The sequence below is a fragment of the Salvia splendens genome, chromosome 3, assembly GCF_004379255.2.
Source record: "Salvia splendens isolate huo1 chromosome 3, SspV2, whole genome shotgun sequence".
NCBI lineage: Eukaryota > Viridiplantae > Streptophyta > Magnoliopsida > Lamiales > Lamiaceae > Salvia > Salvia splendens.
Window position 1 is genome coordinate 6,462,732 of NC_056034.1, and position 26,261 is coordinate 6,488,992.

The 26,261-nt window shown below is 39.8% G+C and overlaps 3 protein-coding genes across 5 annotated transcripts; 1 reads left to right on the plus strand and 2 right to left on the minus strand.

Moving 5' to 3' along the window:
* The first annotated feature begins 764 nt into the window (after positions 1-764).
* LOC121794601 (serine carboxypeptidase-like 34) lies at positions 765-14,394 on the plus strand. Of its 2 annotated transcripts, none has more exons than XM_042192842.1 (10): positions 765-1,126; positions 12,327-12,434; positions 12,555-12,653; positions 12,843-12,935; positions 13,041-13,129; positions 13,205-13,498; positions 13,572-13,711; positions 13,792-13,884; positions 13,961-14,069; positions 14,153-14,394. In XM_042192842.1, exons 1-10 carry the CDS (start codon positions 877-879, stop codon positions 14,300-14,302), a joined length of 1,425 nt encoding a protein of 474 aa, XP_042048776.1. In that variant the 5' UTR covers positions 765-876; the 3' UTR covers positions 14,303-14,394. The 2 variants fall into 2 exon arrangements, with proteins under 2 accessions (XP_042048776.1, XP_042048777.1); XM_042192843.1 differs by having other exon boundaries at positions 13,575-13,711.
* Positions 14,395-17,326: 2,932 nt separating this feature from the next.
* Positions 17,327-20,020, minus strand: LOC121793739 (uncharacterized protein At5g23160-like). The gene is made up of 3 exons (XM_042191776.1): positions 19,508-20,020; positions 19,063-19,442; positions 17,327-18,734 (listed from the first exon to the last, which is right to left on the minus strand). The coding sequence occupies exons 1-2, from the start codon at positions 19,799-19,801 to the stop codon at positions 19,068-19,070; spliced, it is 669 nt and encodes a 222-aa protein (XP_042047710.1). The 5' UTR covers positions 19,802-20,020; the 3' UTR covers positions 17,327-18,734; positions 19,063-19,067.
* Positions 20,021-21,112: 1,092 nt separating this feature from the next.
* LOC121794604 (E3 ubiquitin ligase BIG BROTHER-related-like) lies at positions 21,113-24,272 on the minus strand. 2 transcript variants are annotated; one of them, XM_042192845.1, is made up of 7 exons: positions 24,012-24,272; positions 23,318-23,627; positions 23,152-23,198; positions 22,638-22,679; positions 22,426-22,547; positions 22,011-22,119; positions 21,113-21,395 (listed from the first exon to the last, which is right to left on the minus strand). In XM_042192845.1, exons 1-7 carry the CDS (start codon positions 24,171-24,173, stop codon positions 21,348-21,350), a joined length of 840 nt encoding a protein of 279 aa, XP_042048779.1. In that variant the 5' UTR covers positions 24,174-24,272; the 3' UTR covers positions 21,113-21,347. The 2 variants fall into 2 exon arrangements, with proteins under 2 accessions (XP_042048779.1, XP_042048780.1); XM_042192846.1 differs by lacking the exon at positions 22,011-22,119.
* Positions 24,273-26,261: the final 1,989 nt, after the last annotated feature.

A 26,261-nucleotide genomic window follows, 5' to 3' on the forward strand; every position in this document is an offset into this window, starting at 1 on the left:
ATTTCTATATTTATTCGTTCTTAAAAATTTGTCAATCTTTTATTTTTTTTTACTAGTTTTTATATGAGTCCCACATTCTGATAGCTCATTCAAACTCACATTTTATTAGTATAAAACTAAAGGTGTGTTTGAGTTGAAGGAGTGTTTTTTATTTAGATAAAACACAACCATTTTGCAATAATACTTTTCTTTGTTTCCTATTTTTATTTGCGGTGTTTGAATTAATGACATGTTATCTATAATCTTTAATAGCACATGTTTGGTTTGTTATATAAAGTCACATTATAGTAGGAAATTTCAAAACTATTCTATGATTTTTTCTATATTTCCACGACTGAGGGCTATATTTGTAATTTCAGGTAATTTAAGATTGAAATAGTGTTGCATAGATTGTTATCACTGAATTTTTCATGATAATAAAACAGTCACTTTCAGCCTTAATTCAACGGGCTCTTACCCATTGAACGGGTTACACAAAAAATTTAACCAATAAATCAAACACTAGATTGAGTCATTTAACGCACTCTAAATGTCTCTATCTACCAATTCAAACACGACTTAAGTATATTAAAATAGAACATGCATTCTACTAATAATTCAATTCATTTTCTTGTATTTGTTAAAATCCATGCCGGATCAAATGGTGATAAATTCTGGGTATGATCGGAGTAGATGGAAATATTGTACAGTAGTATATTAAAAATATGAATTGAAGAGCATGACAACCTATTTAATTACTTGTCCATTGGTTGCTTTCAACATGCATCTTTCCTCTCTCACAAATATAAATACATACATGTTCACCAATACTTAGACTCCACCTAGTCCTTAACTAACAAAAAATCCTCATCACATCACACAAACAGAGATAGAGAGATGCAGAAGGCGATGCATCATGCGATTCTGTTATTATTGGCGGCGGTTGCGACGGTGGCAAGCCACGGGAGGACGGCAGAGCAGGAGGCCGACCGAGTGTCGGCGCTGCCGGGGCAGCCACCGGTGAGCTTCGAGCACTATGCGGGGTACGTCACCGTCAACGAGAGCCATGGAAGAGCACTGTTTTATTGGTTTTTTGAAGCCACCAAAAATCCTCAGAAGAAACCTCTCCTCTTGTGGCTCAATGGAGGTATTACACTTACATTTTCACACACACACACACACACACAGATTGATTTTTATTCAACTTTTAGTTTTTAGTTCATTTCTATGCTAACTATTACTAGTAGGATACAAAGTTATTTGATTAATAATCTATTTGTTAGGAGGGTTGTGTACTCCATTAAATTAGGAGAATTTGTAGGTGAGGCTCATGGGCCAAGCTTGCATTATTCATTTGGAGAGAGTAACAAAAAGAAAATACAAGGAAACTTATACATCAGTTGGACCAATATATTATAGTCAAATTGTATAATTATGAAAATGGTCCACACCACAATTACATGTAGTTTGGACCCTATTGAGTTATTCTACCTTTCACACGTCATTCTTTTTATTCCAACAATACGTATAAATCTAAGAATTGGTTGAAATAAAAATTGATACCCCACACACATATATATTTAAGTCCCTTACCAAAAAATTATTATATTTAGGTTCCGTTTAAATAGATGAGTCTAAATAGAAGAGTCATTTAGGCTCAACAACCATTTGCTAGCACGGTTTAGTTAGCATGCTGGCTCTAACGACTATTTTTTATACTAATAAACTAAATCAAGATAAGTTATTACACATCAAGTTAATATACTACATTAATCTAATTTTGAATTAAAGCGTTACAATATCGGTTTCACGGTTCTATAATTGTAGTAACATTTTATTAATCTAGAGCAAACAAGATATCTCTCAATTTATTTTACTAAAATAAGCTAAACATTAGTTAAACATCCTATCAATTATTGCACATAGTGGATATACTTAGACAAACCCTCTACATATGTGGTATCACATGACTCGTGATTTCATATTTTGTAATTAACTAATAATCCATCCATGAAAGATATTTTTGTTTTAGAAAAAAAAAAGAAGAGTTATTTATTTATTTATGTGGTTGTATTGTAGTACTAGACATGTATGTTTATTACGAAAGAAACTCAACCATGACGGTAGGCGGAAAGTTAGAGTCGTATATCCAACATTGAGGGGTTTTGCAATAAATGAATATACATTGCCCCATCTTTTATTTAAAACCATGTCTCATAATTTGGCCCATGTTATGCCATACCATCACGTCCACATGCAACTTGTGTTTAAGGAAAAGAAAAAGAGCATATGTGTAATGTGTGGTTTAAATTCCACTTTATATCTGATGGGGTACGGACTAAACAAGCCCAACAGCAGTGACGGCCCATCAGCCCAAAGCCCAAGGAAGAGTATGAGTTCGGCATTACCAAAGAGTTCGGCCTCAGCCTACAGCTCGGTAAAAGCCAACCAATCAAGCTCTGCTCTCAAGTCGGCACCAAGCTCTCAGATCGGCAACCAAAGCAGTTCGGTCTCAGTAAGAGTTCGGCCTCAGCCTACAGCTCGGCAAAAGCCAACCAATCAAGCTCTGCTCTTAGGTCGGCATCAAGCTCTACTCTCAGATCGGCAACCAAAGCAGTTCGGTCTCAGTTTTCGACCGAACAAGGAGTTAGTGGACCCATGCAGGATTTCCACGACTTCCAACATACCCACTACCACGTGGCGTCAACTCAGGCCACGATCTTAGGCCATGACCTACACGACCTCCACGACCTAGAGTGATGATGTAAGCCACGATCTTAGTTCAATGTATAAATAGAACTTAGATCTGATAGAAAGGGGTTAGAAGCTCTCTAGAGAAAAATACCATATAGCAAGTCTGTGTTGTAAGCTGTAATTCCAGATCAAGCAATACAAACCTGCCCCCATTTCTCCCCGTGGACGTAGATTTACCTCAGTAAATCGAACCACGTAAAATTCTCTGTGTCGTGATCTGTATTTTCCTGCATTTACTAACATCAACAATTCGCGGACTCATCACTGGGGGTACGGACTAAACAAGCCCAACAGCAGTGACGGCCCATCAGCCCAAAGCCCAAGGAAGAGTATGAGTTCGGCATTACCAAAGAGTTCGGCCTCAGCCTACAGCTCGGTAAAAGCCAACCAATCAAGCTCTGCTCTCAAGTCGGCACCAAGCTCTCAGATCGGCAACCAAAGCAGTTCGGTCTCAGTAAGAGTTCGGCCTCAGCCTACAGCTCGGCAAAAGCCAACCAATCAAGCTCCGCTCTTAGGTCGGCATCAAGCTCTGCTCTCAGATCGGCAACCAAAGCAGTTCGGTCTCAGTTTTCGATCGAACAAGGAGTTAGTGGACCCATGCAGGATTTCCACGACTTCCAACATACCCACTACCACGTGGCGTCAACTCAGGCCACGATCTTAGGCCATGACCTACACGACCTCCACGACCTAGAGTGATGATGTAAGCCACGATCTTAGTTCAATGTATAAATAGAACTTAGATCTGATAGAAAGGGGTTAGAAGCTCTCTAGAGAAAAATACCATATAGCAAGTCTGTGTTGTAAGCTGTAATTCCAGATCAAGCAATACAAACCTGCCCCCATTTCTCCCCGTGGACGTAGATTTACCTCAGTAAATCGAACCACGTAAAATTCTCTGTGTCGTGATCTGTATTTTCCTGCATTTACTAACATCAACAATTCGCGGACTCATCACTGGCGCCGTCTGTGGGAAACAGAGAACCAAATTTGTGATAAAGCGAATTTTTGACCATTTTTTCAACCCAAAAAATGCATACCAGATCGCAGAGTACCCGTATTCCTGCCCGTGAGAACCAGGAGGAAGCCAATCCACCCCATAGGTCTGGAAAACAGCCTAGGGATAAATCCACCACCAGTTCTCATGGCGGAGGAACAAGCCGCTCCAAAAGCCGTCACACCGAGTCTTCCCAGCAGCCCGATTTGAACGAGGCTGTCAAGCTGTTTCTGGCTGAAAAGCAGGAGGAATTCTTAACCTTCCTGCAGAGAAGCCAAAAGCAGCCGGAGGCGAAAACGGCGGATTCTCCCTCTCCCTCCATACGAGACAGTCACTACCGCAGTAGTGTCATGCCTTCCAGAAGAAAGAATCCTCGGTACCGGAATCACAGGAGAACTCCATCTCCTCCATACCGAAGAAATGTCGGGTTCGCCATGTACGGAGCATTGAGGACTCCGTTCTCGGACGATATTACCCGAACTTCCCTACCACAGAACTACCGAACTCCGTCGATAACCTATGACGGATTCGTGGATCCTCATGATTTCTTGGGACGCTATCAATATAACATGGCGAACCAGGGTCTCAACGAGGTCCACATGTGCAAGCTGTTTCCCGAACTGCTTATCGGGAACGCAAGAAGGTGGTTCGATAGCCTCCCCCAAGGCAGCATTAGATCCTACCGAGATCTAATGGATGCTTTCCACAGGAGGTTCTTTCAGAAAGCGGAAGCCCGGATTACTTCGGCTCAGCTGCTTTCTATACGTCAAGGTCGCGACGAAAAGATCAGCGACTTCCTGACGAGATTCCATAAGGAATGCCTACAAGTAGATAATCTCAATGATCTACTTGTCATTTCGGCATTGGGAATCTTGTTGAGCTCGCCATCGAGCTCGTCCAACGGTTCAGGCCGAGGATGACGGATAACGGACTTCGGCCCTCTCCAGGGAAAACTAGGAGCCGCAGTCCTATTATAAAAAAAGAAGCGATTTTGCCATTTCGGCCATTTGGTTTTACAAAAGGCCCTAAAAGGCTGTAAAGGGACCAAGTAAAACCAAGATCCCTTCCTTTTAAACTGGAAAAAATTAAGGATTGCCCTCAGAGACAGATCCTTATCTAGCCTACGCAGTTCGGCAGCAAAAGCCGATAAGTGCCTCCAAGAGTTCGGAGTCACCTGACCTAAAGGGAGTTGAAAAAAATCTAGCAACTCTACAAAGGCAAGGGGAAGGGGGAAACGAAGCCCGCATTCTAAGCTGGCTTCGTAGACGGTGGCGTAACCTTCCGGCGGCGAGTCCGCCCTATAAAGGTCGTCAGGAATCGCAACCTTCCCCCCAGGAAAAAAATATTTTTCGTGTAGGGATATCACAGTATCCTTACTCAAGATGCTGTGAAAATACTCTACGGTCTTCTCCCCGGATTCTTTCCGGCTAGAAGACCCCTTACCCCCTTCACCACCGCTACCTGACTCAGAAGAAGAAGAAGAAGACATGGTTCTTACTCTTTGAAAGTCTGAGGAAATTTTTGAAAGCGGAAGAAAATCTTTCACGCAAAAGATAGAGAGTGCAGAAGAAGCCAATAGCAAAGGTGTTCAAACGATGAAGAAGGGAGGTATTTATCAGATTCGGCGAAGATTTCAAAATCGTCACACCGTTTCGAATCCCACCTTTTCAGGATTCAACGGCCGGATTTTACTGTCGCATTTAATGCAGTCACGTGCACGGCACGTCCCCTGACGTCAGCCTCCCCCGTACCTTTATCCAGAATGCCGAAGTGACTCGCTTCGCCGAAGTGATTCACTTCGTCTTTCGGGGGGGGGTAGTGATGGGGTACGGACTAAACAAGCCCAACAGCAGTGACGGCCCATCAGCCCAAAGCCCAAGGAAGAGTATGAGTTCGGCATTACCAAAGAGTTCGGCCTCAGCCTACAGCTCGGTAAAAGCCAACCAATCAAGCTCTGCTCTCAAGTCGGCACCAAGCTCTCAGATCGGCAACCAAAGCAGTTCGGTCTCAGTAAGAGTTCGGCCTCAGCCTACAGCTCGGCAAAAGCCAACCAATCAAGCTCCGCTCTTAGGTCGGCATCAAGCTCTGCTCTCAGATCGGCAACCAAAGCAGTTCGGTCTCAGTTTTCGATCGAACAAGGAGTTAGTGGACCCATGCAGGATTTCCACGACTTCCAACATACCCACTACCACGTGGCGTCAACTCAGGCCACGATCTTAGGCCATGACCTACACGACCTCCACGACCTAGAGTGATGATGTAAGCCACGATCTTAGTTCAATGTATAAATAGAACTTAGATCTGATAGAAAGGGGTTAGAAGCTCTCTAGAGAAAAATACCATATAGCAAGTCTGTGTTGTAAGCTGTAATTCCAGATCAAGCAATACAAACCTGCCCCCATTTCTCCCCGTGGACGTAGATTTACCTCAGTAAATCGAACCACGTAAAATTCTCTGTGTCGTGATCTGTATTTTCCTGCATTTACTAACATCAACAATTCGCGGACTCATCACTGGCGCCGTCTGTGGGAATCTTGTTGAGCTCGCTAAACCCCGAACTCAATTTCTCCTCAGAAATGAATGGTGACGGACTGAGAGCCGAACTAGATCTTGCCGAAGAAAGAAGAGAATTGGCCTGCATAAAAGCAGCCAAGTCCAAGGAGCAAGTAGCCCGGTATTACAACCAAAGGGTGAAGAAGCTGCAATTTCAAGTGGGAGATCTCGTCTTGAGAAACAACGAAGTAAGCCGAGCAGAAAAGCTGGGCGAACTCGAACCCACATGGGAAGGTCCATATCGGGTGTCAGAAGTCCTCGGCAAAGGGTCTTACAAATTGACTCACGTGTCAAGAGCACAAGTACCCCGAACATGGTACGTTTCCAACCTCAAAAAGTTCCATTTGTAAGAGACAGTCCGGTCAATGTGCTTTCTTTGGTTTGCTTGGTCTTTATTTGTCTCTGTGCGTTTTGTCTGTGTGTTTTGTCTGTTTCGGTGCGTGTCGTCTCTTACAAATGTTACTGAGGTATCTTGTTCTTCGAAGGCTGATCCCCTTCTTAGAACATATATAAGCCAACGATTGTGAGTCAAAGCTTCTACAGAAGATACAAGACCACAATTCAGCTTAAACAAGCAGTTCGTCTGAAACGAGCTGCAATAAGCCAACGATTGTGAAGTCCAAGCTTCTAAAGAGGATACAAGACCACAATTCGGCTTAAAAATCAAGCACTTCGTCTGAAACGAACTGCAACGAAAGTCCGATTCTCGCGATAAAACATGCCTGAATTAGGACAAGGGAAAGTCCGATCCACGCGATAAACCTCGCCGAATTAGGACGACCAAGTTCGGTCAAAGAAGTTTACCTCATAAGACCGAGGACGACCATGTCTAGTCAAAGAGGTTTACTGCATAAGACCACTTCGGTTAACTGGGAAAGTCCGATCCACGCGATAAAACTCGCCGAATTAGGACAAGGGAAAGTTCAATCCCGGCGACAAAAATCGCCAAATTAGAACACAAGACGAGTCCGGTCAAAGATGTTTATTTCATCAGACCAAAGACGAGTCCGGTCAAAGATATTTATTTCATCAGACCAAAGACGAGTCCGGTCAAAGATGTTTATTTCATCAGACCAAAGACGAGTCCGGTCAAAGATGTTTATTTCATCAGACCAAAGACAAGTCCGGTCAAAGAAGTCTACTTCATAAGACCGAGGACAAGTACGATGAAATTTTTTCGCTAAGCTGTAAATACACAGTGTTAGAAGCGAAAACAAAAACAAAATTTCATTTTCAAATCTTGTTCGGCACACAACTCCGCTACCCTACAAGATGGCGTTACGCTATTACAAAGGACTATTCTACTGTCCAGGGTTGCTAAAGTTGAGCCATCTATTCACAAAATCCTCGTGAAGCTGAGTTCGGGCGTTCCAGGCAGCTGCAGAATAAGCAGGTCGACGAGATGCTCTAATCGACCTGCCACCTCTTCTCTGAGCCCGGGAAGCCCTAGCACCTCGGCGGCGAAGAGTCTCTTCACGAAGCATTTGCCGATCTTGCTCACTCATAACCACAGCTCCTCTGCGAACTTCAGTCCGTCCTCGACTTGACGTCTCCGGTTGTCCCTGAGTTCGTTGCTGACTTGGAGTAGGGTTTTGAGCAAGTGAATCAGAGGTTTGAGCTGGAGTACTAGCATCTGTTGGCGGGAAATGCCGGAGGAATCTCTCAATTGAGGGACGCCGGGCAAGAACTATGTCGTACCGAGAGGCCCAGCGCCGCAATGATGTCACGACTTGTTGGCAAGCCGAGCTCTCCAGCGCATTGTTCCTCCGGAGTACATTATATTCCTCCCACAGTTCGTCAACTCGACTCTGAACATCTGATATGGTCATTCCCCCGCGCACACGGATGTAATCCTCGTACGCAGTCCTCTCAGCAATGGTCGTATTCAGCTCGACCTCCAGATCATTCTTATCGGACTCTAAGTCCTTATTATCGGCATCCAGCTTCACTAAACGAGCCAGAAGCTCGTCATTCTTCGTCTGATCGGCTATAGCTCTTCTCTCAGCTTCGTCCAAAGCCGAAGAGTACAGCCGTTTCCAGTGAAGTATCTCCATCTCCTTGGGTACAAAGCAGCTATATTAGTTCGGCAGCTGTACCGAGCAGATAGTAAAATACAACAGGAATAAAGGCGAGTACGAAAAGCTATACGAAGACAAGTGTAGAGAATTTTTCATTCACAAGGAAAATTTTTTTACACTAGGGCTTCAAGGCCATTTTACAAGGAAGAAACTAGACTAAGAGAAGGGAGACGAAATCATACTCCGCCAGCTTCGTCTCCGGCTCCTCGGTCTGGTACAGCTTCTTTCTCCTGGGCTACCTCAGCCTCGGCCTCGCCTCCTGCCGGCCTCGCCTCCGCCTCCTGATCGGCCTCCTTCTCCGGATGCCCGGCCCGCTCGACTTCGGCCTCCAGCTCCAGCGGCTCGGCCTCACCCTCTCCGTTGTAAGTCGAAGCGGGTGAAACGGGTCCCACAGAGGCAAAGATAGCCTCCAGGTTCTCATCCCGATCAGCTCGACAACTCCGGACTCGGTCTGCAGAAAGCAGGACCGAGGATGAAGCGAGCTCCTCAAGGAGCGGCAGATTCTGAAGCCGAGCTGCTATCTCTCGGCTGTACAGAGGCAGCACGACGTCGGCCCCCTGCTCGCCCTTATCGGCAATTAGCCTTACCAGACTACCGACAAAGGCCGAGAACTGGCTGCTCAAAAAGAGTTTCTCCGTGTAAACACGGAGACCCTCTCCTTGGGCAACCACGGCGGCAGCATCACTCCGTTTCGTCTGCTCTCGCTGGATGACGAGCTGGTTTTTGGCAAACTGAGCTTCATCCTGGGCCGAAATCCTAGCAGCTCTGGCTTTCTCAAAGTTTGCCTCAGCCTGCTCGGCCCGGTGACAAGCAGCCGCCAACTTCCTCTGCATCTCAGCATAGTCGTTGGACGCTTTGGAGAGCTCGACGGCGACGAGCTTGGAGAGCATATCGTTCCTCTGAAAATGGATAAGGAAAAAAGTCTACAGAGGGCACCAAAAATACAGGACAGAAGCCAAGCCAAAGAATCAAGAAGACAATTCACCTCGGCGAAGTCCGTGGGCCATAAAAATGGCTCACAGATATGCTCCGAAGGAGGCGCCAAGACCACGTCTTTCTCTGGCGCTCTCGGGGGCTTCTGGGTCTTCCCCTTCCTACTTGCCGAAGTCGACTCCGGCTTCTTTGGACCCGAAGAAGTCTTTTGCCTCTTCGGATTCTTCTCGGCATCAGGCGCCGAGCTGGTAGCCTTCTCTCTCTCCGGCTCCTTGGACTCCGAAGATTTTCGGGTAGCCTTGTTCAGCATGTACACTGCCAAAAAGCAAGAAAGCAAGGTTAGTTTTCTTCGTTAAAGCAGTAGAGCATAAAGATAAAGAGAAATCCTCACCCTCGGCCTCTTCGTCCGAAGACGAGATGTCGAACACGACGTCGCCCTTGACGAGCTCAGACTCCGTGTATTGTTTCCTAACTATGGGAATCTTGTTGAGCTCGCCATCGAGCTCGTCCAACGGTTCAGGCCGAGGATGACGGATAACGGACTTCGGCCCTCTCCAGGGAAAACTAGGAGCCGCAGTCCTATTATAAAAAAAGAAGCGATTTTGCCATTTCGGCCATTTGGTTTTACAAAAGGCCCTAAAAGGCTGTAAAGGGACCAAGTAAAACCAAGATCCCTTCCTTTTAAACTGGAAAAAATTAAGGATTGCCCTCAGAGACAGATCCTTATCTAGCCTACGCAGTTCGGCAGCAAAAGCCGATAAGTGCCTCCAAGAGTTCGGAGTCACCTGACCTAAAGGGAGTTGAAAAAAATCTAGCAACTCTACAAAGGCAAGGGGAAGGGGGAAACGAAGCCCGCATTCTAAGCTGGCTTCGTAGACGGTGGCGTAACCTTCCGGCGGCGAGTCCGCCCTATAAAGGTCGTCAGGAATCGCAACCTTCCCCCCAGGAAAAGAGTATTTTTCGTGAAGGGATATCACAGTATCCTTACTCAAGATACTGTGAAAATACTCTACGGTCTTCTCCCCGGATTCTTTCCGGCTAGAAGACCCCTTACCCCCTTCACCACCGCTACCAGACTCAGACGAAGAAGAAGCAGACATGGTCCTTACTCTTTGCAAAATCTGAGGAAATTTTTGAAAGCGGAAGAAAATCTTTCACGCAAAAGATAGAGAGTGCAGAAGAAGCCAATAGCAAAGGTGTTCAAACGATGAAGAAGGGAGGTATTTATCAGATTCGGCGAAGATTTCAAAATCGTCACACCGTTTCGAATCCCACCTTTTCAGGATTCAACGGCCGGATTTTACTGTCGCATTTAATGCAGTCACGTGCACGGCACGTCCCCTGACGTCAGCCTCCCCCGTACCTTTATCCAGAATGCCGAAGTGACTCGCTTCGCCGAAGTGATTCACTTCGTCTTTCGGGGGGGGGTAGTGATGGGGTACGGACTAAACAAGCCCAACAGCAGTGACGGCCCATCAGCCCAAAGCCCAAGGAAGAGTATGAGTTCGGCATTACCAAAGAGTTCGGCCTCAGCCTACAGCTCGGTAAAAGCCAACCAATCAAGCTCTGCTCTCAAGTCGGCACCAAGCTCTCAGATCGGCAACCAAAGCAGTTCGGTCTCAGTAAGAGTTCGGCCTCAGCCTACAGCTCGGAAAAAGCCAACCAATCAAGCTCTGCTCTTAGGTCGGCATCAAGCTCTACTCTCAGATCGGCAACCAAAGCAGTTCGGTCTCAGTTTTCGACCGAACAAGGAGTTAGTGGACCCATGCAGGATTTCCACGACTTCCAACATACCCACTACCACGTGGCGTCAACTCAGGCCACGATCTTAGGCCATGACCTACACGACCTCCACGACCTAGAGTGATGATATAAGCCACGATCTTAGTTCAATGTATAAATAGAACTTAGATCTGATAGAAAGGGGTTAGAAGCTCTCTAGAGAAAAATACCATATAGCAAGTCTGTGTTGTAAGCTGTAATTCCAGATCAAGCAATACAAACCTGCCCCCATTTCTCCCCGTGGACGTAGATTTACCTCAGTAAATCGAACCACGTAAAATTCTCTGTGTCGTGATCTGTATTTTCCTGCATTTACTAACATCAACAATTCGCGGACTCATCAATATCCAAAATATCTACCAAGTTGTTCTATAGATTGTGTGATTGTTTTATTAGGTGCATTCTCTATAGTTACTATAAACTTTGGCAATACTTAGAAAAGATTTTTGAGGCAGATGTGAAAAGACCATCACAAATTTGTTTTATTATGTATTGTTGGCAATTAAAACTAAATACTAATATAACTATTTCACATTGATCTAAAGAAATAATTCAAATTACTATACAAGTCTCATATGTCTCTCCTTCTATCTTTAATTGATTTTAGGATAAAATCTCATAAATTTTTTATCATGGTATCAAAGCGGGTCGCTAACTATGAGTCAAATTTAACTGATCCCGCTATATATTTGTACTAAAACTAAAAAATATGACTACCACAATAGTATATTTGGGGTTAAATTTGGTCCAGTGGTCCAACTTTTCAGGAAAAAAAAAGTTCAACCCTCCAAAATTCTGCTTGAAGAGTTTGACCATTTCAAGAAGGGTGTAATATATAATATAACTATTCCACGTCGATCTAAAGAGATAACTGAAATCACTATATAAATCCCATGGCTTCTCCTATCACCAGTAGATTTCTATCATATATATGTATGTGTACTACTTACTAGAGTTGTCAAAGTAACGACTAAGTCTACTCTCCAGACACTGAGTCGGAGCAACCGTTCAGACCAGATTAGCTCGCTCGTTCACCTACATGGTTCTACCGGGCTAAAATTCATACGACTTAATTCGAATTAAAATTAAACTCGACCCGTTGAGTCAAATTAGATTTATTTTGACAGCGCATGCAAGTATTCTCTGCACCCACCTATCATCCAAATTTGACTTAATTTCTATTGCATTTGCACTAAATTATAAGATATTTATTTCCATAGTATAATGATTAATTGAATTTGTAATTTCAGGTCCAGGATGCTCGTCAATTGGATATGGGCAATCAGAAGAGTTGGGACCTTTCTTTCCCCAGCAAGGGAAACCAAAGCTTAAACTTAACAATAACTCATGGAACAAAGGTAGTAGTTCTATAATAATTTCAAATATCTACCTAACTACTTATATTATACTACTATTATACTGTGAATAATAATAATTACTATTATTTTATCTACATATGAATTTATTTTATGACGCAGCGGCCAACTTATTATTCCTAGAATCCCCTGTTGGTGTTGGATTCTCATACACTAACACAAGTAGTGACTTAAAGGAGCACATTGGTGACACTATTACTGGTAATAGATTAAATTCATCTTATCATTCTCCTATATTTCATCAATATTTGTTGTTTCAGCTAAAATAGGTTTCTAATTATGATTTAAAATAATGTTTCATGCTCTATATGATTACATATATTTATATTCATTATATCAATGTTCATTTGGTAATTTAACCTCGATTTGAATTTTTTTTTATGTAATCAGCTCTGGATTCATACAATTTTCTGTTGGGCTGGTTTCGAAGGTTTCCGCAATTTAAATCTCATGAATTCTACATTGCTGGGGAAAGCTATGCAGGTAGCTACCTTAATTAAAATCATATTATTAGTTTTTTTTTAGTTTTACTATAAGGAAATTATTAGTACATTAAAAATAATTGTTTATATATTTGAAAATCTTCAGGACACTATGTCCCTCAGCTTGCTGAGTTAATAATAGAGAAAAACAAAATAGCATCGGAAGACGATCATATTAATCTGAAAGGCATCATGGTAAGATTTAATTATTTCATCATCTTCAATTAGTTATTAGCATTATAAGTTAACTCATCTGACTACGTGTAATAGATCGGGAATGCAGCAATCGACTCTGAAACAGACCAAAAGGGCTTGATAGACTATGCTTGGCATCACGCGGTTATATCTGACAAACTATATGAAGAGATCAAGAAACAATGCAACTTCAAATTGGAAAATGTGTCGACTGATTGCAACAACGCTCTTGATAAATACTTTGAGGTCTATAAAATCATAGATATGTACAGTCTGTACACTCCAAATTGCGTCGATAGCAACTACACCGCCATTTCCGAACCTTATTCACGTTTTAAGGACGGTGTTCCAAAGTATATATCCCACATTGTAAGTCTCATGCTCCACTAACCTGGTCCGACCGACTTTATAAGGTAAAACTTATTATGAATTTTATTTGAAGAAGGGAATTCACGGAAGGGCGTTAGAAGGGTACGATCCGTGTGCTTCGGTATATACTAAGAACTATTTCAATAGGCGAGATGTTCAACAAGCTCTACATGCTAATGTCACAAAAATCCCTTATGAATGGGTACATTGCAGGTATAATCAACTTTAGTTTTATTATTGTTTTTATTATATTATGAAATTTAATGCAAGAATGATTATGTACAATAATGCAGTGATAGCCTCGAATATAAAGACGAAGGCATCACTTCTTTACTCCCAACAATAAAAAAAATCATCACCACGAATCTAAGAGTTTGGGTATATAGGTAATTAGCTAATCAGTTAGTTCTTATTTCATTTGCTTGATCTAAAGTCTAATTTGGGTATGCAACAATCTTAAAGTGGAGATACAGACGGTAGGGTTCCAGTAACGTCAACGAGGTATGCTTTGAGAAAGTTAAAATTGGATATCCAACAAGACTGGACTCCTTGGTTCACAGACAATAAGCAGGTACTTTATATAATTTCCAAATTTCATAACTATGTATATATACTTGAAATGTTACTACAAATTGTATTCATACACATATTAAGGTGGGAGGATGGATGGTTGAGTACAAAGGGTTGATGTTTGTGACGTTGAGAGGAGCTGGGCATCAAGTTCCCACATTTAAGCCGAGACAAGCCTTGCAAATGCTTCATCATTTTCTCAATAACAATAAACTTCCTTCTCTTCCCTTCTGAGTTTATTTTCTCATTTTTACATTTCCTTCCTGTAATTTATAAGGAAGAAATTCAAGTTTCCAATTTAATTATACTGCAACTCTCTTCTCCCATTTATCTCTCTCCTCTCTTTTTTTTTTTATTTTGTTCTGTTCTGTTCATATATACTCTACTTTTTAATTATAAATAAATTAAAAGCTGAAAATATATATTACTTAAAAACTTAGAAATTAAAGGGTGGGACTAAACTTTCTCACCCTTCGTATAGGAAAATTTTATCTAGAACTGAAAACTTGCTACATTTTTCCAAATCCTCTATGTAAAGTTTATGTGAAACCAAACAAATTTTAAAAGGCAGGAAAAACTGATATTCCTTTTTTCCCCAACCGACCAATCAAGCCTTAAGAGCATCCACAATGGCGCCTAGCGCACCGCTTAGCCGAGCGCCGGCGCTAGGCGAACCATTGCAGGAGCCGAAAACCGCCGAGCGGTTTTTCGGAAATGAATTTCGCCTAGCGCTAGGCGGTCAAAATCCGCTGGGCTATGCGCTGGGCGATCCGCTCGGCGCCATTGCAGCGCCCGGATCGCCCAGCGCATAGCCCAGCGTTTTTTTTTTTTTTTTGAAACACTATATATACGCGATTTGCACTTCATGCACATGCCGACATGCGCCAAACGGAAGCTCATATTCGACTCCAAAAGGATTTAATTGAAGAGTTATGGGCGCAGAGGACTACTCGGAGTTAGTTTTTTATTTATGTAATTTTTTAAAATGTAATTTTTTTAAAATTTAAATAAAATTGTTGCATTTTCCTGTATCTGTGTCGTAAATTTAATTTCGTATTTTGTGTGATTGTTCATTATTTGTTTTATATAATTTTGAGTGATGTGGCTGGGCTATGGCTGGGCTATTTGCTTGTTTTGATGATGTGGCAGGAGGATTTTTAGTGCTGATGATGTGGCAAGAGGAGTTTGTGACTAGGCTATGGCTGGGCGAAAACCATGGTGGATGCTCTAAGAATGATCTGAACTACGTTCAATTTTATTCCATGGGTCTGATTAGTGGGCTGAAAGCCTATATTGTACAGCCCAATTTTATCTTCATTGGATTTAGGTTTGTTTAGCCCAATTATAATTACCTCTGACTATTGTTATAGTAGTAGTAGTTTATTTTATTTTATTCCGATTGAATTTCGTTAATTTGATTAATGTTTATTGAGTCGCACAAAGATATGGCGTATCATTGATTTTGCAATAAATGTCATTCCATTTAAATAAATTAGAATTAAAACCCTAAACGTATTTTATTAAATGACCAATAATTAAGATGTAAAGTTGTAAACTATTCTTTGATACTAGTACATACGCACGTATCCCAAACAATATATGATTGTTTGAATTCTCTAGTTCTATATATAAATGTTTATGGAAGGTTTTAAATTATTATACAGCATAAATTCCAAACCAAACTGAAGTAAATAATTAGTAAAATCTAAAAATTCTAAACCTAATTAATTAGCTGGACTTACTGAATCACCATGCATCAATTGATAAAGCCACAAGTTTAAAAGTGATGCAATACGTAATAACTAATAATTGAAAATAAATATAGTAGGAGGACCAACTGTCTATAGACATGGGTACTTGTCTCCATGTTCAATCAGTAGTTGTTGTCACAAATATATATACAATCAAATGCTCATTGTTTGTGGCACACTAACAAATAAATAAATATAAACAAATATTATAATACCCACCAAATCCATTTTGATTCTGTTAGCATTACATTCAGGTATATTAATTTAATTTGAATTGTGTGTCGATTTGTTTTCATTTTTTATGGTCAACAATTAAGAATAATTAACACACTAGGCTGTTAGATTTAAATTCATTACCCACGCTTTAACCCTATCCTAAACCAAGCGATTAGGTAGCAATTAATTCAAAGCCGGCCCCTGGATCCCCTAATTTTACATAATTAAATAAGTTCACGTGGTTGCATATTTATTTGACGACATATAAACCATAAAACAAACATGTATTTAACTTGGAGTTGAAAAATGTGTACATGTGAGTGGTTTTTTCTTCAAGTGAATAAATCTCACCAATTGATTCATTAACTTATCTTCAGAAGTTACCCACAACTCTGTATATAGAGTAAAATATTGTGATCCATTTCTTTGAGGAACAACATGAGATTTATAGTGATTTTGTATTCTCTCATTATTTTGTCTGGTCAGGTTGTAGAAGACTTGGGGCGAGGGAATCAATTTTTTAGTTATAAAAGTTGAAATATCAAACATTGTGTGTTATTACCAAAAATATTTTGGTTTATATTAAATTGTAGTTGTATCTCTATATAGAGAAATAGTAGATAATACGACGTCATTTTGCCTCCCGGTATTCATGTAGCACACTTGTGTGTTAATTCCTCTCTGCAGAAGAGTCAAATATACTATCCAAATCCAATAGCATAATAAAAATATTTTTTTCTAGTGATCAAATAAAAAATGTAGATTTAGTAAGTAGTATAAGATAATATTGGGGACAAACGGATAGACTAATTTAGGCCAGCACGACATAAATTGCTAATTAGCTAGCCGAAGCACGAACATTAATCTTTTCAACAAAGAATAATCGACCACTATTTCATAGGTTTTGTAATCTACTTTTCAATTTAATATTGTACTTAAGATATTGTATTGGATATACTTATACACCACCCATAAAGCCATTGCTCTAAAATTAACACAAACATATAATACTAATAAAACCACCCATAGCCATGGACTCTAAAATTAACACCCTAATATCATAATTTTTTCCAAAAATTTATATTTTTCACTAACGACAAAATCTGACTACATTAAAATGAGATGAATAACAATATCTCGCTTTTAGAGACTTTAATCATATCACCATCATTTTTATATGGTAACAATATTTAATGTGATTATTGGAATCTTGAATTTAAGATGCTCGGTCAACTAAGTTTAACCAATAATAAATGTGACAAGGCATTTAATTTTTGGAAATTAAATGATATAGCGTCGATCTATGTTCCGCGTAGATGATCATAGTATATTCACTTTCTCAAATCCGATTCCCGGTGAGTGAGAAAAAGTGGAATAAAGTTGGTCACATTGTAGCTTTTAATAAAACTATGAGATTAAAGCTTAGGGAGTAATTAACTAGTGTTAATTATCCCACATAGGAGATTAGACACATCTTTTAATGTGTAGTATTTATTAAGTGACTTTACTACACTTAATAATTATAGTGGACTAAGATGGGTTGAAGAAGCCCACACGCGCGCGCACACGCGCCGAGCCGTGCCCGCACCCTTGGGCTTGGATCTTGGCAATTGGTCTTTGGGCTTGGTGCTTGGTGCTTGGGCCCAAACTTAATTTTTGGACCAACGCTTAGTCAGCGAGACTAGTGGCATGACATATCGTCAACTATGACGCAATCAAAGTCTACGAGGCTGCCATGTAACGAAGTCCACGTGTGACGGATGAATTGGGCATGTATCGCGTCTAGATTCATCGTCAACCTCTCCAGCTTTCAAATCCGTAACGGCCAGCCATTACAACCTCGGCATGATGAGCCCTGATGACAGCCATCAAGGCTGAGTTGACCCCTGCAGTGGACTAGGCCCTATAAATCTGCTAGTCATTTCTTGCATCAAGACAGAACATACACACAAAGCATCATACTCTCTCTGCATAGTCTTTTCTTCCCGAAGCCCTGCCCTCTCCTCTTCCAGTTCGCCGGAGCTCTGCTGATAGCGGTGCTGCTTCACCAGAGACGTTGCCGTTTTATCTTTGGGGACAACACGCCAAACCGAGAGCACTACCGGGGCGTATCTCGTCTTGCGGAAAGAGGACTTTCCTCGACTCGGCTAAGTTTGATTTCATTGTTTTCATTGTATTTTCAGTTCTGTTCTTCCTTCTTGGGTTGTATTACGCCCGGTTTTTGTTTATCTCTTGTAATTCCAGTCATTCCCCCAACAATGATTTTATGACAAACGAGATCTAGCCGGATTCCGCCGCCGATGAAAAATTCAACGACTATTTAAGTTAAGTTTGTGATATTATATATCCAATTTAAAGTTTGTGAAAATGAATAAATTTTTGAAAAGATAATGATATGAGGCGCCAATACCTGTTAAAATATTGAGGTGTGTAAGCGCTTATTAGTCACATAAGCAGATAAGCTCCGATCATAAATGCAATGTAAATTATCTAGTGACCAAACAAATTAGAAGTGTTGATTTTGCAATAAATTAAAGAAAAATATTACTATGATCACTACGTTTATAAAATATACTACTAAAATTTCAAACAAGTGAAAAATCACATACTATTAATATTAAGTATTAAGCAATGAACCATACTTACCTAAATTAACAATCACCCATTTTAACAAATATAAGGTCCTCCCCTCCATCTAGCTGGACCATCAATAAGAAACCACATTTTAGTGATAACATACTATGCCTCAAAGAGAGAGGTAAAATGCTCACGGTGATTCTTAAACTACCTTTATTGGTAAATACACAATACATATAACTAATTTACAACAATGAGATATAGCATCCAAATAATTTCCGGCACACGCGTGTAAGTGTTCGTATAAAAACTTTCGATATTAAAAAAAAACACTCGTAAAAAATGTATACAATTATGTTGAGAGAAAAAATTAAACAAACACCCCCAATTTTTCAAAATTAAAACCAACCACCCCACCCCACCCCTACAAAAGACAAAAATTAAACTCACATGTGTCATAGGTGTTGATTCCGATGGAGCAAACCTTGCAAAACAACCCTTTTCTTATACTCCCACGAATCAAAATCAACGCCCTCGCTTTCACCGCTTCTGAATTTAACGGCGTACGATTCGTCCATCTTCGGCCTAAATCGCGGCACGAAGTAAAACCATGCTGCCGCGCACACAATCGCCCAAACTTTCCCCCAAATTATCATCACCACCAGAGTCACCGATACGATCACCGCTCCAACCGTCGAGTCAACCACCGCCGCCGCTTTCTGCTTCCTCTGATGTATAATCGGCATAGAAACCAGCTTGCGTTGATTATCCGTCCGCTTTAATATCGAACTCGTGGTTGTCGCTTTCAATTCGTCTCTGTTTTCGCGCCTCTGAAATTTTTGCAGATGTGATTAATTTTATGTGAATTGTGATAGATTAAGAGATGATTAATTACCTTATTAGCGGTAATTAGTTGATCTGGAGATGGATATGCGATCTTCTTCTCCTGCTCCTCCTCCTCCTCATCTTGTTCCACAACATCGATTTCTCTACTCTTCAGGATCTCCGGCAGAGGCACGGCGGTATATTGATCGTTGACCGGAGGAGCAGCTCTCGAGTGGCGGTCGGAGAGCGATTTTCTGTCGCTGTGATCAGCGGAGACTTTATTGGAAATACCGAAGCAGGCAGCGAAGGAGCAGAGGAAGCTACTTCTGTTTCCTTTTTTTCTCTCTTTTTTGGCGGCAGCCATGGGAGAGAGAAGAGAGAGGGGAGATGTAAGCTGCAGCCTGCAAATGCATGAAGGGTTTTTCTTAATATGTATGGTTAAACCAGCACATTTTTGGCCCCCACGTTTTTCTTTTCTTTTTATATTTTTTTGTTTGTTAGTTTTTATTCTGCATAAATACAACGGTGTGAGTGCGTGGTGTAGTGCAAATGGTTTTATAACCTATTGAATTAGGGAAAAATGAAATGTATGGAATTTGATTTGGTTATTTTCTGCAAATTAAATGTTGGATTGGTTAATTATGAATGGAGTGTGACTAGCTGACGACGTGACTTTGGATTTGGTGAAATAGAACACTGCAATTTCCTAAGTCATCGAATAAAAATTACTACTGGTTCGGATATATTATTGTGTGGACTGCTCTACTAATAATAATTGAATTATGTAGTACTCCTTTTTCTTTCCTTTTTTCACTATTTTTTTTGTAATTGTGATTGACAGTTTGTAAAAAACACTGAAATTTTACTCGTTCAACCTTCTTCACAAAATGACTTAGGTAAATAATCTGTGACTATTTGCAACTCCAAAAGAGGAGTAAATTATAATTGTTTTTCGTTTATTTTTCTTTATCCATTTTGACCAAATACCTCATAAATCTCTAAAAATTAATAATCATTTCTTATTTACGATGTGAATTAGTTCGTATTATAGTGATACAAATCATCAATTAATTGATTGAATAGAATATCGTCTATATACAAATGTGAATGTAAGACAATAAAGTAGTAGTACTCAGAGAAATTACGAGGGGAACGTCCACAAGAAGCAAGGTACTACTAAATAAATCGTTTTATGAATTTTAAACACTAGTACTAATTAATATCCTAATTATCAAATCATCTGCATATATAGGAAGATTTGATTGGGTAGTTAAGTCTTAGTTATTATTGATTAAAAAAAACGATTCTAACATGATATTCAAATTGACCGATTCAAAGCATTAATTTAAAATTTATGAGCATACATCGTGGTTTAGCTAAAGAAAAAAACACACTGAAAAAGACCTGCCCTCACCAATATACGTGTGTAGCAGTTAATTTAATTTCTGTATTAAGCATAACAGAAGATAATAACTTATTTATTTTAAATTATATCCGTTTAGCATAAAAATAAGAGTTTGTAAAATAACTTGTAACAAACGACAAACTGAGGGTCGACAAATTTGAATCAGGAGTTGAACAGATATGGAATACCTCGCTATATAACAACAGTTTCAGTTGCCACCTTTGAATTTTAATAATGTTGTAAATTAAAAATGCACAATTGAGCACCTCCTTTTAGTGTAATCCGTCAAAGTTTTAGTCATCATATTAAATATATATATCCATGTACAAGAAAATGAATGAACGTTGATACAGTTGGATTTGTTCTTAGATTAAGTACAATATAGAAGGATGGAAAAGCTATCAATTATTTGCTTCCATCTTTTTACAGAATGTCTCATCTCTTCACCATCCTGGAGGCTATGGCTCCGACGTTTTGCAAAGCTCCATCATCATCGCAGAGTCCGCTAGCTTATACATGAAGTCGAGACTTCAGCACTGCATACAGGACAGACCTACACAAACGGCAACGTCATATACCAATGATCATTTCTCCTCACAGTTCCAATCATCCAGGTACTAACTTTCCAAAGAGTGATCTACTAGCGTGATGTTCATTATCAGCTTTATAATTTCATTATTCATGCATCCAAATATATGGCACGGCACCAAAAGTGGAAAATCATGCAACTGGATAAAAGTTTCTAGTTTTAAGGGACATGAACCTGAGTCATCAATGCTCATGAGGATTAAATTCATCTTACAAACAACAGAACAAATCTCTGTTTCGTTTTTTTCTCAACAATGCCAATGAACTGTGTGTCTGTGCTTAATTAGCGTTGTTGAGGCCCAAGTAGGTTGACAAGTATACCATACTGAATAGATGACAAAACAGAAGCAGTGGCCTAAAATGATCGGCGAGACAAAAAAATATGAATGCATAACCTAGGGCATCGGAGTGTCCAGCTTCATGCATATATCATGGGAAAATAGAAATAAAAATTTACATACGATGCATATTTTCTTCACGTGCTTTCCTGTCATATAGGTAAATATACACGCACACATGAGGCCCGTGTGTGTCAGGAATGTTCCCCTTAAAGCAATGTGGCATAAGAACATGAACATACCTTGTTTATTTGTAACCAGTTGTTAATGCACTCTAAATGGTAGGAATGTTTACAAGAAAGAAGTGTCAACATGTCGTCATCTTCAAAGTCTAGCCTACATATCACACAGCTGACAACCCACCAATAAAATGCTGTCAGCATACCAGCATCATTGCAATTTGCAAGATAAAAGGTGATATTTGGTATATATATACTCCATATACAATTTCATTTTTCAGTTCAGTGTAGATGGAAAGAAAAATTAGAAAAAAAATCAATAAATCAGGGCCATAACATTTCATCTCAGTTTTGATTTAAAAAGATGAAAATAATAATGATATGCTCCATTGAGGAATTAATCATAATGAGCACCCCTGGTGGACTAGTGGTGATAGGCAAATAATTATGTCTGAAAGAACAAGTTTACATTACTTACGAATCACTGATTCCTTCCTGGCTGCCTTGTGATTTATAGTTAATTGATGGCAAGGACGCAATCGTCTCTGCAGAAAGGCCTTTGCTTTCTGTTCCAACTATTTCACCCAGAGCAAGCAGCTCCTATAACAGTATGACGCAAAGATAACCATGAAATGGAAAGTAAAGTATGCTACAAGAATAAATATAAAATACATTCATAATCTAAGTTACCTCGTATGATAGTTCATCCGGATCAACCTCCTCCCATGCATCCTAAGGATTGGTATTTGATAACAGGATTAGGCATGGCACAAGCAAATTAAGTATATGCATTTGCAGTTCTAGTGAAATAACAATGCAGATGGCCAGGTGTAAGCACAGAGATAAACAGATGAGATACTGCGTCAAGCCGTGCTACAGTGCCAAAGTAGCTAATTACATGAAGGATTCTAAAGTTAAGATGCATAAAACTAATGGTATGCTCTCAAGTCTCAACCACAAGCATTTCCAGAAATATGTTGGCAGAAACATATGCCCTCTTTCCGTTACAGTTTTAATAGCATACAGGATGATATATACGTATTATGTATAACAGAAACTCAAAGCATGATTTCTGGATCAGCGGTAAAACATGGATATAACCTTCAACTCAGTTGACAGCATAAATTTCGTATATTCCCTGTCCCTGGTCTACAACTACGCTACAGTCATACGAAGAACATATGACAATCATATCAGATTATACCTGAGAATTACCACCATGATCCTCTTCCTCTTCATCTTCATCTTCACCTTTGCCAAACAATCCATATTGGAATAGTTCAATCTATGTCAGTAATCACACAGTTCTAATACCCAGTTGAACTAATGAACAAGCAAGTAAATAAACAACTATTAACTTGGACTCTCACTTTCATTCATCCCAGCCAGGGCCAACAATCTAGCAGCCATGTCTTCATCTATAGAATCTTGCATGGCTCTCGCAAATGCCTCATCGTCAGAAAATGCAGATGGATCCAATTCAACATCTTGGTCATCATCATCTTCTCCTTCAGCATGAGCATGCTCGTCAAATACATGTCCTTCACCATCGCCCACCTCAACATCTGACTCTTCGTAATCCTCTTCACTAGCATCGTCATGCTCGTAACTCTCGGCTTCCCAACTCCCATAATCACTGCCACCATCGACTCCCATTCTCAACATCATATAAGCTCTTTCCTGTTTCAAAAAATCAAGGCTTCAACTGATTTTCAAAATTAATAGAATGGATCACATGCAAAAATATTCCACCGATCACTGCCATAAAACTGATAAGGAAACAATTCAGCAAGGGTGAAGAACTACGTTACCAAATGTTGTGCAAAACCAAGAATTAAAAATGAAATATCGAACACCGAATCTAAATGTTTCTCAAACGAATATTTTCGCCAGAAAACACAACTAGCTAATGCTGCTGGTAACCTACGTACTTGTAAATTAGCTTGGGTAAGAAATCAAAACCCTAATTACAAGAAATCAAGCACGGCGACAAAACTGGAAAGAACAAAATAAAGCTACCGTAACGCAGAAAAGGAAGCGAAAACAAAATTTAAAAGGAAAAACCTGTTCTTGGAGAGTACGAGCAAGTGCTAGATCGGCGTCAACTTGACTGAGGTCGGTGAAAGGAGTTCTTCGGGGGCGATTTCCGGCGACATCGGCGGCGATAGGGTTAGGATTGCAGCGATTGTTGGGGTTTTCCTGCGCGGTGTCATTGTTGTTCTCCATGAAGATGAATCAAAATGCGAAATTGGGGCGTATGCGTGTTGCAGGAGATGTAGGAAGAGGAATAATTTAGCAAGAGAGTAGTGCGATTTTGGATATTCCGAGTTTCAAAATCTGTTTTATACCGGTATCGTTTTCACATTTTTATTTTTGGAATTAGTAATTGCCTAATTATTGGGCCGGGCTATCGAGCTTGAGACCATTAAATAGTCGGGTCGAATTGTCTTGGGCCGTTTAGCCAGCCCGGGAGCAAGAAAAGCGACGGATATTTATATTACTCCACTGCATAAATATTCGTTGATTTCGGGTCATCTCCATAACTTTTGAAATTGAAATATAAAATTAAATATGATATAATAACAAAATAATGTGATTATATTTGAAGTACTAATTAAAGATGGCGATATTATCTGAAATGAGGTTTGTCCATCATACTATTTTATTTTGTCATGTTAGATTCAACTCTTCCTTTTATAATATGTTAAAGCTTTCGGGATGGGATGATTTGTTGCTATGGTTAGTTAGGTTCTACCTTTTGGCAAGTGGGTCTTTAACTATGTAATCATACTATAAGATAATTGACGTTTTTGATGTGAAAAACATGGCCACCTTTAGATTTCCAAATCTCTATTTGGACAACGACAATGTGATTCTCCTATTCTTCTATATAGAATTGACTATTAAAATGCAATTTTGTTTCAAATTAGTGATGTACTCACCCCTTTTCATAACAGCAGGCACTCACTTGTATGGACGTATTAACACTTATGGACCAACAATAATGCTTTCCAGTTTCCAAGCAAATATATAGGTCACTTTTAATTAATAATTTTCAGGTGAGAAAATATAGACCAATACTTTTGTAAGGAAAAAGGGCAATGCTTGAAATATGAATTTATGTCGGACCATAATGTCGCAAAATAAGGCATATTGATTTGTCTTGCACTATTTCATAGGTTCTTCTGTTTATCTCATAAATAAAAAGAAGTTTTGTATAGTAAAATCTATTATCTCTATGCTCCACTTCTAACTTTTTTAAGCTTTGAATGAATGATGATAAAATAAAAAAGAAATAACATGTGTCAAAAAATAAACAAAGATATGTAACAGATTTTTGAGTAAAGGCCAAAATTAGTCCTGAACATATGGTCATTTTACCTTTTTGGTCCTAAACTTTATCTTCTGGATTTTTTGGTCCTGAACATATGGTCATTTTATCATTTTGGTCCTCCGTCAATAGTTCCGTTAAAAACTTAACGGTCAACGGATTTAATCCGATTTTGACCAAATTAGACTTTTAATTCTAATTTTTAATTCCCTAATTATTCCCTAATTATTTTAACAAATAATTCTGATTACTTGTGATTGGGGTCGTCAATAGTTTGCAAGCTTTCCCCACGCTTGAAAATCCAGCGACGGCGGTTGGAGGCGTAAGATACGGCGGAGATGTGTATCGGATTTAGCCTGTGAACTTGAAGAAAGCTTAAAATGAAGGAATTAGCTCTGCAATACAGCATTCCCCTATCTTCCACCACAAAATTAGGAATTTTTCAACGGAGAAATTTTCCTTAATTTCAGTCCACTAGGAATAGGTGTGTAAATTGCAGCTCTGCCGCCGCTGGTAGCCGTTGAAAATCGAGCAAACCTCTACAAGTCGAAGAAATAGAAGATGGATTACACAGCAGTAGGTATTACGTGCAGAGCAAAGAGGAGGAAGAGGAGGTAGAAGAGGATGGAGATGGAGATGAAGCGACTTCGTCGTCGTGCATAAAGCCTGGCAGGAACATTACTTTGCTGGACGATTACGAGACGCAAGAGATTGATTACGTTTCCGACGACCCCAATCACCGGAGCGGCTACGTGGCGGTTAAAATAATCAGTAGGGAATAATTAGTGAATTAAAAATCAGAATTAAAAGTCTAATTTGGTCAAAATCAGATTAAATCCGTTGACCGTTAAGTTTTTAACGGAACTATTGACGGAGGACTAAAATGATAAAATTTTCATATGTGCAGGACCAAAAAATCCAGAAGATAAAATTTAGGATCAAAAAGGTAAAATGACCATATCTTCAGGACCAATTTTGGCCTT

Coding starts and splice junctions, on each gene's coding strand:
- LOC121794601 (XM_042192842.1), top strand. CDS start 877: ATGCAGAAGGCGATGCATCATGCGATTCTGTTATTATTGGCGGCGGTT. Junction 12,654..12,842: donor CATTGGTGACACTATTACTG/GTAATAGATTAA, acceptor TTATGTAATCAG/CTCTGGATTCATACAATTTT. Junction 14,070..14,152: donor GGTTCACAGACAATAAGCAG/GTACTTTATATA, acceptor ACACATATTAAG/GTGGGAGGATGGATGGTTGA.
- LOC121793739 (XM_042191776.1), bottom strand. CDS start 19,801: ATGGCTGCCGCCAAAAAAGAGAGAAAAAAAGGAAACAGAAGTAGCTTC. Junction 19,443..19,507: donor AACTAATTACCGCTAATAAG/GTAATTAATCAT, acceptor CAAAAATTTCAG/AGGCGCGAAAACAGAGACGA.
- LOC121794604 (XM_042192845.1), bottom strand. CDS start 24,173: ATGGAGAACAACAATGACACCGCGCAGGAAAACCCCAACAATCGCTGC. Junction 23,628..24,011: donor CTCGTACTCTCCAAGAACAG/GTTTTTCCTTTT, acceptor TTTTTGAAACAG/GAAAGAGCTTATATGATGTT. Junction 23,199..23,317: donor CCTGGCTGGGATGAATGAAA/GTGAGAGTCCAA, acceptor TGTTTGGCAAAG/GTGAAGATGAAGATGAAGAG.